The sequence below is a fragment of the Erpetoichthys calabaricus genome, chromosome 5 (genome assembly GCF_900747795.2).
Source record: "Erpetoichthys calabaricus chromosome 5, fErpCal1.3, whole genome shotgun sequence".
Taxonomy (NCBI): Eukaryota; Metazoa; Chordata; class Cladistia; order Polypteriformes; family Polypteridae; genus Erpetoichthys; species Erpetoichthys calabaricus.
This window is the reverse complement of record NC_041398.2, coordinates 200,620,387-200,641,416: the sequence shown is the minus strand read 5'-3', so window position 1 is coordinate 200,641,416 and position 21,030 is coordinate 200,620,387. Positions and strand designations below refer to the sequence as shown.

At 36.1% G+C, this 21,030-nt stretch overlaps 1 protein-coding gene across 1 annotated transcript in view; it reads left to right on the top strand.

Annotated features, from left to right (window-relative positions):
- The window catches only part of rnf165a (ring finger protein 165a), a 132,269-nt gene extending 111,532 nt beyond the window's left edge, over positions 1-20,737 (top strand). The window contains exons 4-8 of the mRNA XM_051928499.1: positions 405-534; positions 6,351-6,455; positions 9,886-9,981; positions 10,953-11,059; positions 19,691-20,737. Of these exons, the coding sequence (XP_051784459.1) occupies positions 405-534; positions 6,351-6,455; positions 9,886-9,981; positions 10,953-11,059; positions 19,691-19,808 (556 nt within the window). The 3' untranslated portion in view covers positions 19,809-20,737. The remainder of the gene's footprint in view (positions 1-404; positions 535-6,350; positions 6,456-9,885; positions 9,982-10,952; positions 11,060-19,690) is intronic.
- Positions 20,738-21,030: the final 293 nt, after the last annotated feature.

Genomic DNA, 21,030 nt, shown 5'->3' with positions numbered 1-21,030 from the left:
AATATGCCTACATGTTCATGTGATTTATTCAGGGGTACACAGTGACTCTTAGCTATTAAAGTCCAATTCCAATAAGGCCCTTAGCTATGTGCTGAGGCTATGCATAAAAGCTTTAAATCAATTATGCTTAAATACACATTTTCCACAGTGCATAGTAAATTCTTTTAGGAGTCTTTGCTCTAAAATAAAGGCAATACTACCAGTCAGCAGTAACAAGATTATATCATATATGAAATTAAACAGTGGAAGCTAAAAGCCTAAGAATGTGTGATTCAATCACTAAAAAGAATACTATGCAAAAATGGCAAGGTGAAATTCCTTGAATAAAGCAATCCATATAAATGAGCAGACTATGTGAGGCTGTGGGTATTTTCTGTTTCTGACTATTTTTTCTGTTTTAACAGGGATCTCAGTGTGGATGCTGGACTTTCTCACTCTCAGTACCAAGTCAGGCAACTTCCCCAGCACTATCAGCATTATTTGGCCACTCCCAGAATGCACCACTTCCCCAGAAATGCCTCATCAGCACAAGTGGTAAGCCATGTGAATGCATATAACTTGAGCAAGATCCCAAAGTGTTACAGTTATTGGGGTGACATGCTATTTGCTGATACTTTAAAAACTTCACCCTAGATGTATGAAACATTCTAATGAAACTACATGTTTTAATCATAGAATTTTGGAATAAATGATAATGATGAAAAATGGCTGATTCTAATCTTTTAAGTGCAGTGTACAGCTAGTACAGGAAGAAACAAGGCAAAAAATATTCTCTGTGCTTTTCCTGATTATTTCTGCTGGTTGTTTTTAATTGGAGTCAACTAAGAATACCGAAAAAAAACGAACAATGATGACATACAAATATAATAAACACCCTAACTTAAATGAATAATATATTATAACATGTGAACACTAGTTTTAAACATGTATACAATATGTGTGTATATATATATATATATATATACAGTGGTGTGAAAAACTATTTGCCCCCTTCCTGATTTCTTATTCTTTTGCATGTTTGTCACACAAAATGTTTCTGATCATCAAACACATTTAACCATTAGTCAAATATAACACAAGTAAACACAAAATGCAGTTTGTAAATGGTGGTTTTTATTATTTAGGGAGAAAAAAAAATCCAAACCTACATGGCCCTGTGTGAAAAAGTAATTGCCCCCTGAACCTAATAACTGGTTGGGCCACCCTTAGCATCAATAACTGCAATCAAGCGTTTGCGGTAACTTGCAATGAGTCTTTTACAGCGCTCTGGAGGAATTTTGGCCCACTCATCTTTGCAAAATTGTTGTAATTCAGCTTTATTTGAGGGTTTTCTAGCATGAACCGCCTTTTTAAGGTCATGCCATAGCATCTCAATTGGATTCAGGTCAGGACTTTGACTAGGCCACTCCAAAGTCTTCATTTTGTTTTTCTTCAGCCATTCAGAGGTGGATTTGCTGGTGTGTTTTGGGTTATTGTCCTGTTGCAGCACCCAAGATCGCTTCAGCTTGAGTTGACGAACAGATGGCCGGACATTCTCCTTCAGGATTTTTTGGTAGACAGTAGAATTCATGGTTCCATCTATCACAGCAAGCCTTCCAGGTCCTGAAGCAGCAAAACAACCCCAGACCATCACACTACCACCACCATATTTTACTGTTGGTATGATGTTCTTTTTCTGAAATGCTGTGTTCCTTTTACGCCAGATGTAACGGGACATTTGCCTTCCAAAAAGTTCAACTTTTGACTCATCAGTCCACAAGGTATTTTCCCAAAAGTCTTGGCAGTCATTGAGATGTTTCTTAGCAAAATTGAGACGAGCCCTAATGTTCTTTTTGCTTAACAGTGGTTTGCGTCTTGGAAATCTGCCATGCAGGCTGTTTTTGCCCAGTCTCTTTCTTATGGTGGAGTCGTGAACACTGACCTTAATTGAGGCAAGTGAGGCCTGCAGTTCTTTAGACGTTGTCCTGGGGTCTTTTGTGACCTCTCGGATGAGTCGTCTCTGCGCTCTTGGGGTAATTTTGGTCGGCCGGCCACTCCTGGGAAGGTTCACCACTGTTCCATGTTTTTGCCATTTGTGGATAATGGCTCTCACTGTGGTTCGCTGGAGTCCCAAAGCTTTAGAAATGGCTTTATAACCTTTACCAGACTGATAGATCTCAATTACTTCTGTTCACATTTATTCCTGAATTTCTTTGGATCTTGGCATGATGTCTAGCTTTTGAGGTGCTTTTGGTCTACTTCTCTGTGTCAGGCAGCTCCTATTTAAGTGATTTCTTGATTGAAACAGGTGTGGCAGTAATCAGGCCTGGGGGTGGCTACGGAAATTGAACTCAGGTGTGATACACCACAGTTACGTTATTTTTTAACAAGGGGGCAATTACTTTTTCACACAGGGCCATGTAGGTTTGGATTTTTTTTCTCCCTAAATAATAAAAACCATCATTTAAAAACTGCATTTTGTGTTTACTTGTGTTATATTTGACTAATGGTTAAATGTGTTTGATGATCAGAAACATTTTGTGTGACAAACATGCAAAAGAATAAGAAATCAGGAAGGGGGCAAATAGTTTTTCACACCACTGTATATATATTTTATACAAGAAAAAAACAATATAGATCCACTAGGTACAGATGTTTTATCATATTACACAAGTAGTATAACATGTATAACAACAATAGACATATACCACCCAATATGGAACAATCATAATAGTGTTTACATCAACCAGGGGACAAGATACAACTTACATACCAGTAAACAAAGCCATGTTCAGAATCAAGAAAATATTAACCAAAATAAATGTGACCAACAAGATCACCTTGCAGCTGGCAAATGTCAACAATAGTTAAATAAACATTGTGAGCCACACACAGATCTAGTGAATATATAATAATGAATATACAATAATAAAGATATATAAATATGGCCGACGTGTTTTGAGGAATCCCCACTTCTTCAGTGTCCAGTAACTAAGTAGGAAACTATGACACAATAACAGGTGCTCATAGATGTAGGTCCACAGTAACTAGCAACCAAGTAAAAAACTTGAAAAGAATAATAAAGTCAACCTTTGACCATATAACAATTCCATTATGGGCAGAGATATAGTTTCCTGCTTGGTTACTGGGCCACCCACTTGGGTGAACCAGGCATAATACTTTCCTCTGTATTGCTCCACAAGAAATGAGAACAAAGGTAGGGAAGTACATACTGCATAGAGACTAAGCTCTAGATGGATCAACATGGACTGTTGTAAACATATCTTATTAGAGACCACATGGGCAACCCACAGTTAACATCTCATGCTAATTCATGTTTTATTTGTGCTAATCCCATTTGGCAGCTGACAGCTAATGAACTTTTCCACTTTTGACTTTGAATGGAGCTTTCAATTAGAGATGCCTGTTGACTAGACATTGACTAGTCAAAAAATATATTGTTTAGCACATTGTGAGCATGTGTTCTACAAAGATTAATAGGGATAAATACAGGACAAGTATGCATTTGGTTGCTCATAAAATGTCACAAGAAGCTTAATTCCTGAAAAATCAATGGCATGGTTGGTAGACCTGATGTTGACATTTTGTTTGCTGTAAACTTCTTTAAAAACCTGTTAATGAGAATATAATACCAATGGAAAACATTAACACCTTCAAAACTTCATACATTTTATTACAAAATTGATTCTTAATTATTTTAATTGGTCAGAATAGTGGCATTGTAGTTTGCCCTGCTCCCTTATAGCTCCAGCTTGCTGAATTCAAATCCAAGCCAGGTTAATGTCTTTGTTGAGATTGCATATTCTTTCCATGACTGTCTATATTTTCTGTTAAGAATTGTGGTTTCCTCCCACATCCTAAAGAGGTGCACAGTAGGTTAGTTTTTAACTTGAAATTTCTACCTTATGAATGAATGTGGGTAGTGCTGTTGCTTCGCAGTAAGGAGACCAGGATTTATGTCCCAGGTCCTCCCTGCTTGGAGTTTGCATGTGCTCCCCATGTCCGAATGGGTTTCTTCCCACTGTCCAAAGACATGCAGGTTAGGTGAATTGGCTATCCTAAATTGGCCCTAGTGTGTGTCCAGGGTTTGTTCCTGCCTTGCACTCTGAGCTAGCTGAGATAGGGTCCAGCAGACACCTATGGCCCTGTTCATGTGAAACTGGCTCCTCGCCATTCTTAAGCTATGGTTTTTGCCAAGAATGCCTCTATGAAGTAATAAATAAATGAGAGTAAAACATTATGCAATTATTCTTTTATTTTACTTTTCCATTTTTTGAATCAGTGCTTTACAGTGGGCCTAAGCATATTTTATGTAGTATTAAGCTAAAGGTTATTATCATTACATGACAGGGCACTGGCCTATTGCAGAGCATATTCATATACATCAAGTTATTCTTTGTTACTTTAGGATGCATGATAAAACCAGAAAAATATGTGAAAATCCACATAGATAGGATGAGAATGTAATGCTGTAGATAGGCTTTGGCCAGATGGAGGTTTGAATCCAAGACTTTATAGTGGGCAGGCAGCATCACTAACCCCATGAGTGTTCCACATATAAGAATCAGTATTTTGTAATATTGAAATTAAAACATATCTGCAGAATGTTGTTGGACTTTTTGAGTTTATCATGCTAACTAGTGACAATGATTTATTCATTCATTTTTTTGAGAGGACAGTCACAATGGGCCTGACTCTATCCTGGCAACATTAGGCACAAGGCAAGAGCCAACTCTGAATGAGTCACTAGTCCATTGCATATCACATGGCTATAAATACTCAAACTCACTTTGTTTGCATGATTATGATTTTAATGCTCACTTGAATATTATTCAAGGTGTATATTTTGTATAATCTGTATTGTATGTGTGTGATGGACTAAGAGTCAGTTTATATCTTAATCCCAATGCTACTGAGAATGGGCCTTAACAACCTATAACCCTGAATTAAATTAAATAAGTTTGTAAATGAGCAAAGAGTGATATGAGAGTATAGCAAATATCACAGCTGCCTTCAAAGTCCAGATGAAAGAGTTTGTATCCTGGTCTAGTATCTTTCTGTTAGAAGTTTCTTTATTCACTGCATGTCTGCATTGGTTTTTTGCCTGGTGCTCTGTTCATTTCCCTAAATGTGAAACTGATGCAAGTAAGGTTAATTTGTACCTCGTACTGTAAATGGCTTAGTATGAGTGAGTGCGATTGTATGAATTAATGTGTTCTGCAGTAGACTGGAAACCTGTCTTGGGTTGACTCGGTAGTTGTGCCCCGTGCTGCTTAGACAGGCTGTGGTCCCAGGTGACCATGAAATTTGGATTAAAGGATTGAGATAACAGAAGGATGGATGAATGCTTGTACTTATACAAAAAGTGGATGTATTGCTTGTAACTGCAGTATTAGTATTAGCATTAGTAATAGTAATAGTATTAGTATTAATCAGGGGCATTTGTTGTGTGTGACTGGCATGTGTTTTATGGCTGAGTGCTCATTTGTTACATATAGTATGTGCCTGTTTATTACTAAAAGATCAAAGGTGGTTTCTTCAGCAGTTTCACTAGATGCCTGCTTCATGATAAGCTGTTCAGTTTGTTTTGCTCATTTGGTGTATAATGGAAAAAATGAGACAGCCCCGTTTACTACTGCCTGCTTATATATAAACAGGAGGGTGCTGGGTATATTTTTAGGTCCCAGCTGCTGCTGCCGCTGCAATTTAATTGCTCTGCAAGTATCTTTTTGTAGCACTTGTGTACACATTAAGGAAAGATTTTGCAATTATCAGCCAGACTGAAAATGCCCAAACCATTTCACTTCTTTACCTTAAAGCAAATACATCCACCAGTATGAATCTATTTAGATTTATTTTTACTGTATAATGGTACTGGCGTTTTAATTATTTTCATTTTTTTTTGCTGGCAATGTGATATACTGAAGCTGCAACAGAAAGCAGAGCAGCTGTAGAGAGGGAGTGTCACTTCCAAAGGTGCTCGAAGCAGGCAGTAAGCTGTCTCTCACACTGACTTTTTGTTATCTCTTCTTATTCACTTTGACTGACTCTGACGCTTTCAGCATGGGCCCAGCCAGCTCATTTGGAATAGTATTTAATGTTATTTCATCCAAATAAACTTTTTTTCTGAAAATAAAAAAAACTCTCTGGTGAATAAAATTAGACTCACTCACTCTAAACTTATTACACAGGCATGAGTAAATATCAGAGTAAACTCAAAAGAATATTATTGATTTGTGGGGATTGGAAATGTATTATCTTTTAGTCAGAAGAGTGCTTTGGTGATACAATAAATACATATTTATACCTTTTAATTATGTATTAAAATGTGTATTTCTGTGCTCTTTAAGGTTGTTCATGAAATCAGGAACTATCCATATCCACAACTGCACCTGCTTGCTCTGCAAGGACTCAGCCCTACACGACATGCGTCAGCAGTGAGAGAGAGCTATGAGGTTGATGTACTTTCTTTATTGTTGTCTATTTTGTTTTGCTTTTTTAAAAACCCAAAAGTCTTTGAGGAGTACTGTAGTGTTAATAGTTTAATCTTCATGGTTCAAAATCCTGGCCCATTTATTTGACTGCTAGATGGCAGCATTCCTGCCTACCTTTTGCTTACATTTGAGTATGCACAAAACTGTCTTTCATCTTCAAGAATTTTTTTATATATTTTATTTTTGTCAAGTTCTTTATGATTTCCTTTAATGTTTCTTTGTGAAGTTGACTTTTTCATTGTGTTCCACTGACTTTTGTTTTCCTTCCATTTTTCACCTGTTGCCAATTTTTAACTTCTCATTCTCTTTTAAATTGCTCAGCCTGTATGCCATATCCATGACCATACTGTACTTTTTGTTTTCTGTATTACAGTGTTTCTAATATATTATTGAATTTAGAGGTCCTCGATCATGTTTGAAGTGAAATCTGGCATTATATTTTTATATAGTTTTTAAATTTTGTCCTTTGTACTTACATTGTATACCTATATTTTCCCACCCTGTCATGTGTGTGCTAGTGTTTTTTTAAGCAATAAATAATACAAGATAAATAGCAGAAGAAGTGTTCACAATCCAAACCCTAATGGCAAGAACTGCTTACGCCAAGACAGCCTAGTTATCTGCCTTGTTACATCTTACCTATTACCTGATATATGTCTAAGTGGCATATCTCTTCAGAAGCAGTCTTGCCCACAATGGATGTTTATCTGTAGCCCTCATGGTTAAGCCCTGTTTGAGAGGTAGGCCATTCATGAGCACAGAGGGCACTGCCATGTTTGAGACAGCAAGAGTGACTAGTATTATTAATTATTAAAAGCTAGTTTCACATTAATGAGACTTAAGAGCAGAGTAATGAGGGGCATGTTCAAACTGGAAATAAGTTTGGCATTAAAGCACAAGAACAGAAAAGGACGTAGTAAATTAAGGACCTGATTGATTTGAATCAATAATGATTGGCAAATTGTTTTCTCCATGTTAGTGAATTGGCCTCACTTTTGAATCTTATTCATATAAAGAAATGTATCTTCCCACTGTGTCTAGAAGCAGGTTGTTTTAGGGTTACAGGGGGCTTCTGTTTTTTTTTATTGTTGCCCTTCATGGAGTTATCTGTGTGTTTGGAAAGAACTTTAATCTTTACTTCAATTAGGGCTTAATTTTGTTCTGTTTAATATTAGTTTGTGTTCAATATTCCTGTCAGTGACTCATCACCCATTCAGCATGTACATACACACGCACACAAAGATCTACAAAGAGCACCCTCTTCAATCTGAATCACTTTTTACTTTGTCACCTGTCCAGTTTTCCCTCTGGATAAACCCCATTTTACATTTAACACTCTAAGGTCATTTCAAAAGTTGCCTTTGCCTCAGTACTATAGTTGAGATGTGTTTGCATCACCTGGCACATTCTAGTATGGTGCAGACATTGTTGCTCTACAGTTAAGCTTATAATAAAAATAATCCTTTCCTTTTCACCTTATATAGTACTTGTCAAACAAATAACCGTAAAGTAATAAAGATAAATTAGATTAGTAATTGATGTCACTCATTTTTGAATGTCAGGCATGGAGTGGCAAAGTATTAGTCCCTTAAAACATTCCGTCTTGCAGTAAAATTGCCCGTAGCTTTAAACTTGAAAATATTTTCTTTATTATTATTATTAGCCAGAATCTTTTTAGCATTTAACACAATGTTGATTGTACTCTGATTGTATAATAACGTGTTCTGGACTATGCCATCAGATTTTTTATGAAGTTAACAGCTGATAACAGGTAATTTAGTAATTCTTATCTTTAATAAATCAGAACAAAATGCATCTCTTAATTTCATTGAATCTCTCTGTGTGACTGGTATTATTTCATGACATCTATCCATCCAGCCATTTTCTGTACCAGCTTATTCCAACCCAATTTCCTGGAGGGCAGAACTCTTCGCAGCACCAAGGATTGCAGGACAGGATTTAACAGTGGATGAGGTGGCAATTCAATCATAGGGTGCACTCTTGGCAAACACACATACTGAGCCAGTTTAACAAAGTTAATTAAAGACATACACATCTTGCAATGTGAGAGAAGACTAGGGTATTTGTAGAAATTCTTCTCAGATGCAAGGAGTAGATGCATACCCCACACAGACAGTTGATGGAGCTCTAATCAATTGTAGTCTCCAGAATCTGTGGCACAATAATGCTAAATACAGTGCTATCATGTCAAACGTTTATGTCATGCATTAAAAAAAAACTTTTTAAAATATTGGTTTATAGCACAATGTCTAGGTAGTTTCTTAGTCATGACCTGATTATGGCCTCAACTTGATCTCTCTGTTTAACTAAATGAACCATTTCTCTGCTGACTATGTAGGACATATTTCAGAAACATATAGATGTGAGCATTAAGCTATTCACAAATGTTTACAAGTTAGACTTCATGTAAGGAAGTGTTAATTATATATACTGTATAAGGTGTATTACTTTCGTTACATAAGTGAAGGATATAAGTATAATGAAATGGAGTGCAATGTAAACTAAGACAAATGATTAATGTTAATTTATTTGACAGATATTGAATTATATGTTGTTTAATGGAAACCACATTACTATATGTTTTTGTAAAATATGATAAATGTATTTTAAAGAAAACAATGTAATGAACTATTTTGCACTATATAAAAAATCATGTTTCTTTTATTATTTAACTACACAAACCTAATATATTGTGAAAGTAATTTGTATGCCTCAGTTGGCCAAATTGTTAATTCTAACAAGATCACTGCAGTGTAGGTGTGTTATTTTTTTATTTTCCTGGCAGACTGATGACATTGATTGTCCTTCATTCACTTATTCACTCATCCACTTCATCATCCATCCATTCAGTTAGTTATCAAACTGTTTTCTGTCCTTCTCCAAATTTCCTTCTTATCAAAGTCATAAGGAATCAAAGACTGTCTCAACATTAATTTTATGTTGAGGAGAATAGTTGTAACAAGTGCTGATACATGCAATATGGGGAGTTCTCTGGTTTTATTTATATTTTCCTGATTGTAATAATTTTATTGTCTACCCTGGCTTGTGTCTCATTCTCACTGCTAGCAGGCCTAGAGGATGGGGAGATGAACTACCCTTTTGCTAATACAACATAAAATATTTTTTGCTCTAAAATGTCTAATATTCTAATGTCATATTGCACCATAAATGGACTAAATCTTCCAATTAAAGGACAAAAAAAACCATTTTAGCAACAGAGTATTTTGTTTAAGAAAATGTCTTCACTAACAATTTACTGCTAAGGTAGTCACTCTTTTATTCAGTAAAGTTTGAATGTTTTCATTTAAAGTAGACCTAGCATGAAAGCAAAGATGACCTTGCCACACTAATGTATCTTTCTTTACAACAGGAGCTGCTACAGCTAGAAGACAGACTAGGAAGTGTAAACCGGGGGGCAGTGCAAACCACCATTGAGAGGTACACCTTTCCACACAAGTATAAGAAGGTGAGAACAGGGTTTATTTGCTTTTAGGACCAAGAACATTTAAAAAGCCTGTTTGTTTATTAAATTAACTTTTAGACCAGGAAATCATGTTCAAAGTATAATGATAAACCTTTAGTAAATATACACACAAAGTTTTTTCTCTTCTCTTAACACATAACAATCATATGGATGTAGCTCTATGAAAATGGACTAAACTGAACCTACGGTAAATTGTGAACACTGTTATTATAAAGCTACATAGACTGGCATGAGAGCTGCAGATGTGTTTACTTTTGTGATAAATGAAAGCTGCTTGTTTGGAAATTGACTGGGATGTATGTGTTCAACAACTATACATGTATGAAATCTATAAAAATGAAATGAATATGCTTAATAGGGCAAAGTTAGAGTGCACACCAGGATGTTGTTTCCGGATAATGTTCTGTGCTGTTTGTATTTGGCCCCTTTTCAGTCTGGTTGTTCCACTTAGTGTTATATTTTCTCAGCTCTAGCTGATTCAAACTCACTCATTTCACTCAGACCTCTTATTATTATTGTATGCTTTCCAAAATTTGAGAAATGCTTTGAACATGGGAAACACATGTTATAGATAGAGTATTAATTTGGTTATTATATGAACTGATTTATGGGTGAGTGGATATTAGATGTTAAATCAGAATTTATGGGAGAGAGCAAAGGATACAGGGAAATGTGGATGGACTAAGTCTTAACAGCATTTTAAACATTTATAGCAAAACATAATGCCCAGAAGCTATAATTGTTATGCAGCTAGACGTGATCGGAGGCATAAGGTATCAGCTAAATGATGTTGTTAAAGCACTACTCTTTTTGATCTGGAAAATATATAAACTTCATAAAAACTATTCTAAATTAATAATAGTAGACTTTTATAAACCAGTCAATAACCAGGCTGTTTTCTTTACAAAGGTGTGACTTAAGTTCTTTCCCAACTCTTCTATTTTAATTCTCAGAGAAGGCCACAGGAGTTAAAAATAGTCATGGAGGAAGAAGAGGAATCAGACATGGATGAAAAATGCACAATCTGTCTTTCTATGCTGGAGGATGGAGAAGATGTAAGGTAACTAACTTACATTTCTTCACAAGTTTTGGTTTCATTTCAGTTTAATTTCTTGGCATGGTACAAAATTATATTTTTTATCATTGACTTAATATCTGCTGGTTTAGTGTTTACTGCAAGTAAGTTAACTCTTCTGCAAGTATTTATAACTTGTAGTGTTTGATACTTTGATTTATTATTTTATTGTTTGAAAAACTGAAATTTTTGAATATGTGCTGAGGTCTGTGCACCCTATGACCAGCTTTACAGCTAAAATAGCATACAAAAAAGAGAAAATGCATACAAGTATAGAGAGAATTTAAAACTTCTATGCAGACAGTAGCCATGTTTCAAACCCATGAGACAGTACTGGTAATTATGGCACCCACCATACCATCCTAACAGAACATGTATATTGGTCCAAATTATGAAAAAATATAGTAATTAAAATTTAATGTACTACAAATCTATTCTACTAATTAAATTTCTGTCAGGTAAGGCAAGGGTGTGAAAAAAGAGAATTACCTGATATGCAAAGCTCATGCTTTGCAATGGGGATATGGTGACCTTATATGATGGGTGGCCAACTCCGATCCTGGAGAGTTGCTTAATTAGAAGCCAGTCCTCACCGATAACAGATCGTATTTAATTTCATGGCTTGTTAGTGCTTTAACTATACCATGTCAGTTCATTCTTAAATTATAGATTTTTTTCTCCTTTTTAATGATACATGTGTCATCCAAGTGAATTAAAGAGTCTGAATCTTTTTTTTTTTACATTTTATTGAATTTATTAAAATCAAATAACATTCCATAGAAGCAAGTCACGTTTTCCAAAACTAGTTTCGAATCAAATCAACTTTAATAGTAGTCACAGAAATCTAAGGGATGGCCTACAGCATGGGATACTGACTGTGGCATGAAAAAACATTTAGCAAATTTGCATATATAATATAATATAATATAATATAATATAATATAATATAATATAATATAATATAATATAATGCAGTAGTGGAGAAGTGTGGAGAAAAATCCACATAACAGAAATAAAGAGTTGTTTCTTTCCGTGTTCCATGTTAATTATTATAACATCAAAAGCATTTTATTTCAGAAATTTTCAGAATGACCCAGGCAACAGGTGGAAAGTTTGCAATAATATGGGTGTCAAGAGGGAGATTTCACTGTTTCAGTGTTTTGCTACAGAAGGTTTGTTTAAATCTGAAAATGGCTTTTGTCTAAAAAGGTTAGCTAACCACTTTCTGTTAGTGCTGCTCTCATAACCTGACAGACTGATCCATAAATGAATGATTGTTAGGTCTAACTACACAAGCTGCTATTTTGAACAGCAGGCAAATACACTACCAAAATTACTTGACAAACAAGTAAGTAGCCATGCCTGCAAGGTTTTAAACAATATTTGTTTTCTAATCACCAAAACAAAAGGTCAAACCAAATAGGTTATTTTAGCTTGGCAGGTAATTTAGTGGAAATTCACATTCCTATTGAATATCAAAGTTTAGAAATACATGACTTGGCAGCTACTCGTAAATGCAGAGTGGCTACCATGACATTAAAAGGCAACATGTGCAGGTGTCAAAATGGTAAATATCTCTGTTGTCTGCTGTTTTCAACTTTTTCTGCATTCTGGTGATGTCTTTATGGCTCTCATGTATAAACAAGATTATTTCCATTACGTTATTTTGTTTTAGATATTTTTTTATGTTGTCCCTTTTTTGGCTGTTTTTCATAGCTACATTTATATTGTTTATCATAACAATACTTTTTGCCAGTCAGATGGGAGTGACTTGTGATATCACAAGGGCACCATTATAAAAGATGTTGACATGCAGCAATTATCATTCAAGTTTTTATGTTACAATAGAAACAGTGGTTCAATTCTTTTGTTAATTTTTATATTGGAAAACCATTATTAGTGATGGTTCTAACCTTTTACTATTGCATTTTGATACTGATTTTTGCATTCTGTTTTTGGTTTAGATTAGTGATGAGCAAACACTAAAGAATTCACTTTGTTGTGAATTTGGCAAAAGCATGGAAATGCATTGCTATGGAGAAGAAGAAACTGAACTATTTTTGAGTAGTTTATAATGGTGCAATGGTATTTTAAGTGTTCATGAGGGCCAGGGACCTGTCTGCCAGCTATGTTGGACTGAATATTGTGGCCAAAAATGTGATATGAGCTGTGAGGCAGCAGTGCTAACAACTGTGCCACCGTGCATCAAACAACAAAAGATGCAAACAGAGTGATAACCGCAAGCAAAATACAACAAATGCCCACAAATTAGCAATAAGTAATATATATATATATATATATTGCACTCACAGAGTTCCAATCTTGGGGAACACAGTAGCCATGCAAAAACAGAGGCTCATTTCATTGTTTCAAGTCTAGGTGTCCCTTCAGTGTTGTTTGAATTTCTGATCTCTATACAGGTGCTTTGCACAGTAATAAGTCTTTCGTTATTATTATTCCACATGTGTTGTGTTTCTCAAGCAGGGGGAGGGCTCATTTATGACTTGTTTTGAGATGGCACATGGCTAATTATACATGCAGAGTGGCCATACTGCACTGTTCCAGAATGCAGAGATCAGTGTTTATAAATATGAAATTATGTGATAGATAATACAGTTCACATTTGTTACTCATATATTTCTTAATGAGGTAATTTAAAAGAAATCTTATAAATGATGGAAAAAGAAGCAGGAATTAAATGAAAATTACGGATTATGGAAGGTCTTCATAGTGAATGAAACAATCACATACCATATAAATTTATTTTGAAAAGTAATGAAATTAAAAAAAAAAAAATACTGCTGTATCACCTTATTTTTAAACGTTATAACAACAAAGAGTCCAATCGAATCGTCGATCAGCTACTAATGGGACATAACTAGGGGAGAAGGAGGGGTGAATTTATTATAAAACTACAAAAAAAAACAAAAATAAAAAGCGTCCCATTTCCACGTTACTATAAATAAATGTAAATTATGACTTAATAAATGCCCATTTTTATCATTTTAAATATTGTAATTTGAATAGCATAATAATTTCTTCAGAACTTCATTTATTCATGGTCATCAGATTTTGTGAGACAGTTTCACTGTGAAGCTCGCAGTACAGAGATCAAAATCACGTTACTTAAACCCAGTCAAAGCGAGAAGTATTCTATTTATTGAAGTGGATACAGCTACGAAGGACAAAGAATTGTGGGAAATCCAGGTGGCAAAGCCCCACCCATTTACCCACACTAATTAAAATATATTTGCATGTTGAGAACTTGAAAATTAAAATGCAAAGTGGAAAATGAAAATTCAATGAGCAGCATGTGGCACTCGTGCTTATTTGAATTTTACTTTTAATTTCTGCAGCTTTATTAATGTTCAGGCTGAAAATTAAATTGCAAATGGTTGTTATTTCATTTCATTTTTAATTTTTGCAGCATTCGCACACGTAGACTTTGTAAAATAAATGGAAAATGAGAGATTGTGTTTTCATTTTATAATTTAAATTATCATTTCCTTTTTTGCAGAAAATACTTCCCATATATATACTGTAGATGTGTACTGTCCGTCTAGAAAAAACTATAGATACTAATAAACTGTTTTCCCATCTGTTTATAGTTTACTTCACAGAAATGACTGTGCAATGTCTCACATTGAAAAATTATATGCAGTGTGTTTATAATAAGTTTCCATTATAGCTTTACCTATTAACAGCTTATATTTCCTAGCTTACATATGAAACAGGGGAATTCACAAATGGAAATGCCACTCACAAAGTTTTAAATTGGCAAATGTAGAGTTATTGGTCAGTTGACCAGTAGTCCTGTGACAGGAAGTGCTTCATTTTTCTCCTTCTGTTGCTTAGCAATAAACTGACACAGCATATGCCTGCATTCATTTTGTAGGGTACACATTTATGCAGCACAATCTCCTATCATACAGGAGAAATGAAAACTGCTTTTGGTCAAACAACACAGACTAGAAGACAAATGAATGAAAAAGATTTACATACAATTATTAGCATTACATATATTTTTGTTTTTTCTTTTAAGGGACAGCCATCATAATAGAGTTATATTTTAAAAATGATGGAAGAAGCATTAGAAATGGCCAATAAAATAGATAAAAGCAAAAGGAAACTGACATTATCTGAATAGCCCCCAAAAAATTAAAAGTTATTATGCATGCTCAAAATTACATGTTTTGTTGGATATGAGACTAGTATTTTGAGGATGTGAAACAACTACAGTCGTGACACGGGAATGTAAAGTCTGCTATGTAAAAATATTGGGATGATTAATACCTAGTGTGTAGTTGTTAGAGGTATGCTCTTCTTGCCAGAATATTAAGTGGTATTTCTACAGTAACCAATTGTAGCCAATTAAAGGGCTTGAATATCTGTCCATGCAACAATCGGGTTCAGTGTTAATTAGATTTAGATTCAGATTGTCTTTAATATCTAGAAATTAGAATGTTGTTTCTCATAGTCAATGACCCTGAGCAACATAATCACTTTAATGCACATAATAAAACCAGTTAGAGTCACTTGTGAAACAAAAAACGTTTTTTTTATTCAACTTGATTTGTAGAAATAGACAGATGAACACTGACAAACATTTATGCTAGTGAAATCAATTTTTTAAAGGACTCTGAATATCACCTGTGAAGCCTTGGCATCATGTAATTAATTGTGCTGCCCCACAACACCAGGGGCCTCATGTATAAACGGTGCGTATGCACAGAAATGTTGCGTACGAACGTTTCCACGCTCAAATCGCGATGTATAAAACCTAAACTTGGTGTAAAGCCACGCACATTTCCACGGTACCTCATACCTTGGCGTACGCAATTTCTCCGCTCGGTTTTGCAGACTGACGGCACCCAGCGTCAAAGCAGTGCTACTGTTCCTGTATGGTCACCCTTTCTTTCTTAGCTCCACATTCCTGACACGGCTTTATAAATACACTGAAACTAACTGCATATTGTTTATTAGTGTAATGCATCTGATTGTAATTAACCTGCAGCAATATAATGGTCCAGGGAATAGCCATAGCATTCCAAATACCATAACTGCTTTAGCGTTGTAACTCTCACTGCATCTTCTTCTTTCAGCTGCTCCCGTTAAGGGTTGCCACAGCAGATCATCTTTTTCCATATTACTGTCACTGCACCACTCAGAGTATTTATATCACTGTATCTGAGTGGGGAATCACAGCAGCAGCTGATCGGAAAGAGAATTATCGGTATACAGCATGAAGCAGACGCTGACTCAGCCATGGCAAAACACTTTAGAGACTTCCCAGTACAGACTTCGCGGTTTAGAAAAAGTTTCATCCCAAGAACTCTAAACGCACTCAATCAGTCCATCAAGTGCTCCTTGTAGAACTGTTTACTTATAAGTATAATCACTTCACTGTAAACTTGCACTACAGTTATAATATTGCACAACCTGCGCCACTTTATAAAGCGCGTATTTACATATGATGACGGTATTCATTTTTAAGATGTAATGCAGCAAAATATGTTGATTATATTATACAGATAAAACTTTAACTTCATTTAAATAATCTGTATTGTTAATAATTAAACATGTGAGGACACGGTGGCACAGCGCTAGCTAGTTCATGGATTGTTCCTGCATTGCGTTGTATTCTTGCGCTGACGCGACACTGGAAAGATTGATGGATAGAATAATTAAACATGTACTACGAAGATATTTCAATGTTCCTTAAAAATTTTGAAGAATCGGTGTTCTAAGCTTACAAATGGCTTCACGTCTATTACATAGCTGATTGTATGGCGATTGGGTATTTGGAGAAAGAAAAGTAAGGACAGGAATTGGAGGTTAGTACGTTTGAAAGAGACCTGGGGCCTCATGTATAACACCGTGCGTAGAACTCACACTATAACATGGCGTAAGCACAAAAGCGGGATTGTGCATACGCACAGAAAAATCCAGATGCAGGAATCTGTGCGCACGCATACTTTCACGTTCTTCCACTACATAAATCCAGATCAGCGTGAAAAGTAACGCACGTGCACGCGCCTTCTGTCCCGCCCCAACTCCTCCCAGGATTACGCCTCTTTGAATATGCAAATCAATATAAATAGCCTTCTGTGAAAAGACAATGGGAAAAGCACAGGGGAAAATATAAGAATTTCAGCGAATACCAAGTGGAGGCAAAGGAAAAAAACGTACTATTTGTTGGTTTAAACAGTGGTATAATCAACAAAAGAAAGTTGATCGAGTGACAGAGTGTCGGAAAAACTCGAAAGATCAAATTCACAAAGTCGCACAGTGCCGAAATAAAAAAGAAATCACATATCAAAGTCGCCGTGAAAAGGCAAGTCGTAACCCACCGTCTGAGTGTCATATGAAAGCTTATTAGGGTACAGACAAAAAACATAGGCACACAGTGGGAAAAAAGCACGAAATGTCAACTTTAATCTCGAAATTTCCACTTTAATCACTTAGTTTATTTTGCCATTAAAGTAGAACATGATAAACTTCATCTTAAAATCGTTTATTTTACTAGTTTCTCAAATAGCACGTTAAATGCTTTGTTCTGTGTTTGATCTTTTATGTGCTCTATGTGTGTGAATCACTACGTGCTTCCGTTCTTTCTCTTTCTCCGACAGGACACAGAATGCATTACATTCGTGGTATTACAGCTCTCTGAATAATTAAAATACTGAGATGTATACGTGATATCATTTTCATGATGATAGGAATGAAAGCATGTTATTAATCATGGGAACACGGTGGCGCAGTGATTGTTCATATCTCACGCAAGAGGCTTGCTGCACCATGTGCGACCTTCGATGAAATAATTACAGAAGTACTGTCTCTTTCAAACGTACTAACCTCCAATTCCTGTCCATACTTTTCTTTCTCCAATCGCCACACAGTCAGCTCTGTAACAGACGTTACGCCATTTGTAAGCTTAGAACGCCGATTCTTCAAAACTTTTAAGGAACATTGAAATATCTTCGTAGTACATGTTTAATTATTCTATTCGTCTATCCTTCCAGTGTCGCGTCAGCACAGGCAAGAATACAGCGCAAGGCAGGAGCTATCCTTGAACTAGCTATACGCTGCGGCACCGTGTCCTCACATATTTAATTATTAACAATACAGATTATTTAAATGAAGTTAAAGTTTTATCTGTATACTATAAACAACATATTTGGCTGCATTTCATCTTAAAAATGATATTGTCATCATATGCGCTTTATAAAGTAGCGCAGGTTGTGCAATATTATAACTGTAGTGTAAGTTTACAGTGAGGTGATTGTACTTATAAGTACAAACAGTTCTACAAGGAGCACTTGATGGACTGATTGAGTGTGTTTATAGTTCTTGGGATGAAACTGTTTCTGAAACGCGAGGTCCGTACAGGAAAGGCTTTGACGCTTTTTGCCGTGGTTGAGGTAGTGTGTACTTGAAACTGTATACCGATAATTCTCTTTCCGATCATCTGCTGCTGTGATTCACACTCAGATACAGTGATATAAATACTCCGAGTGGTGCAGTGAGAGTAATATGGAAAAAGATGATCCGCAGTAGCAACCCTTAACGGGAGCAGCAAAAAGAAGAACAAGATGCAGTGAGAGTAACAACGCTAAAGCAGTTATGGTATTTGGAATACTATGGCTATTCCCTGGACCATTATATTGCTACAGGTTAATTACAATCAGATGCATTACACTAATAAACAATATGCAGTTAATTTCAGTGTATTTATAAAGCCGCGTCAGGAATGTGGAGCTAAGAAAGAAAGGATGAGCACACAGGAACAGTAGTTTGACCATTCTGTGGACCATTATATTGTTACAGGTTAATTACAATCAGATGCATTAAATTTATGAACGATATGCGGTTAATTTCAGTGTATTTGATAAAGCCGCCGCCGTGGATGTGGATCTAAGAAAGGGTAACCACACAGGAACAGTAGCACTGCTTTGACGCTGGGTGCCGCCAGTCTGCAAAACCGAGCGGAGAAATTGCGTACGCCAAGGTATGAGTTACTGTGGAAATGTGCGTGGCTTTACGCCAAGTTTAGGTTTTATACATCACGATTTGAGCGTGGAAAGATTCGTACGCAACATTTCTGTGCGTACGCACCGTTTATACATGAGGCCCCTGGTCACTGTCTGTATAGAATATGAACATTCTCTCTATGTTTTGTATGAGTTTTTCTCAGGTCATTCAGTTTTCCTCTCACATGCCAAAGGTGTGCATGTTAGGTTAATTGAAGACTCTAGACTAACTGTGTATGTGTAAGTACGGGTAAGTATATGAATGATTGCTCTCACAGTGCACTACTGCAACCATCCAGGGTTGTTACTGCTGGGATTTAATTTTTGTTGGTGGATAGTGCTATACAAAATAACATAGATAAATTAAATTTTGTGGTGAGTGAAGGAACCAGAAATAGAGTAACAGGTATAACAAAACAGGCAAAAGATAGTGGTCTCACTGCTGTTTAGAATGAAGTCATGGTAAGTGAGCAGCAGAACTGTACAAATTTGGCGCAACTAGATCTTGTGGGTTTGGATTTTGTATATGATGATGTTTTTCCAGTTTTCTTACGTAACCTCTTTCCCATGTAAACTCTTTCGGCAGGAGGCTTCCATGTATGCATCTCTTCCACCAAGCCTGTGTGGACCAGTGGCTGGCCACCAGCAGAAAGTGCCCTATTTGCAGAGTGGACATTGAAACGCAGCTGACGCCTGACAGCTGAGTCTTCTCCCCCCCCCCCAAATTTGGAACTAATTCCTGCCATTTCCGGGTTCCTCAGGCACGTTGCCAAATGCTTCAAGTCTCGTCTTGACCACTTTTCAAGCCTGCCTTCTGAGCCAAGAGAGAAGACAACACAACAAGCACAGTATAAAAAAGTAATGAAAAAAAAATTAGTCTGTGGCAGGAAGGCAGGATCTGGTAGCAAAGTTGGGGGCCTTGTGCATCTTGGGAGCTGGTTTTCCCAGACTGAATGAGCACACAACTCTCCTAATGAAAGCCATTTCGCAGTGAAGGTACGAACATCCATAGCATGTTAAGAATTATGTCATACATTTTAATAATTTGTAGGATTTCCCTGGCAAGTAACAAGATACACTTAAAAAATTCATAAAAGTGTAATGATTTCTGAAACTACTTGGAATAATGGGTATGATTTGAAAACCCATAATTTAAAATATCTGGAATAAGAGGAAGCCCGTCCAATTCAAAATGGCCATATTCTGAGGTTTTTGATTTGTTTAAGCCCAGTGGCATTATGGGTTGTCTATAAACCTGTGAGTTCAGGTATGTTAATACCTGCTTTCCTCTTTGAATGCAACACTCATGTGGCACACTCAGGCATCTTGCTGGAAAACAGAGAGATGTCTCCGCACTGAAGACTTTGGAATGAATATGTGATGAAAGCAGAAGAAGGATGCTTTGGGGGGAGGGAGGCAAAGAACTGGAAATAAATGCAGAAATTTCAAGCCAAACAGAAATTCTTACAGGAATTAAAAAAACAAAGAAAATTGTTTTCTTCCCAAAATTGTGCACAGCAAAGAAATTGGGATGTGAGAGCACAGTTGAGACTTATGGGGAGATCTAAGTAGCCCTGTCTGAGCTGTGCAAATCCTGTTCCCAGTTTTTCCACAAGAAAGGTGCCTCTTTCCACTGAAATCGCACCACTAAAATGCATGTTTCAATGTTGGCTTAGGCTGCTTTGTTAGTGTGAGATGAGGGTGGGTGTCTGTGCATGAATATGTTATCTGAATGATGTGGTTATGTTGGAAAAAAAAGTAGAAAAAAAATACTCATGTAAATGCCATTGCTGGCACACAGTATCCTGGCTTCATCTTGTCATTTGTATGGCCTCTTGTAGAACCTATTTGATGTATACCTTAATGCCTAAAGAACAAGCACATTTTATATGTATGATATAGCAACGAGCTGTTTTTCTTTGACAA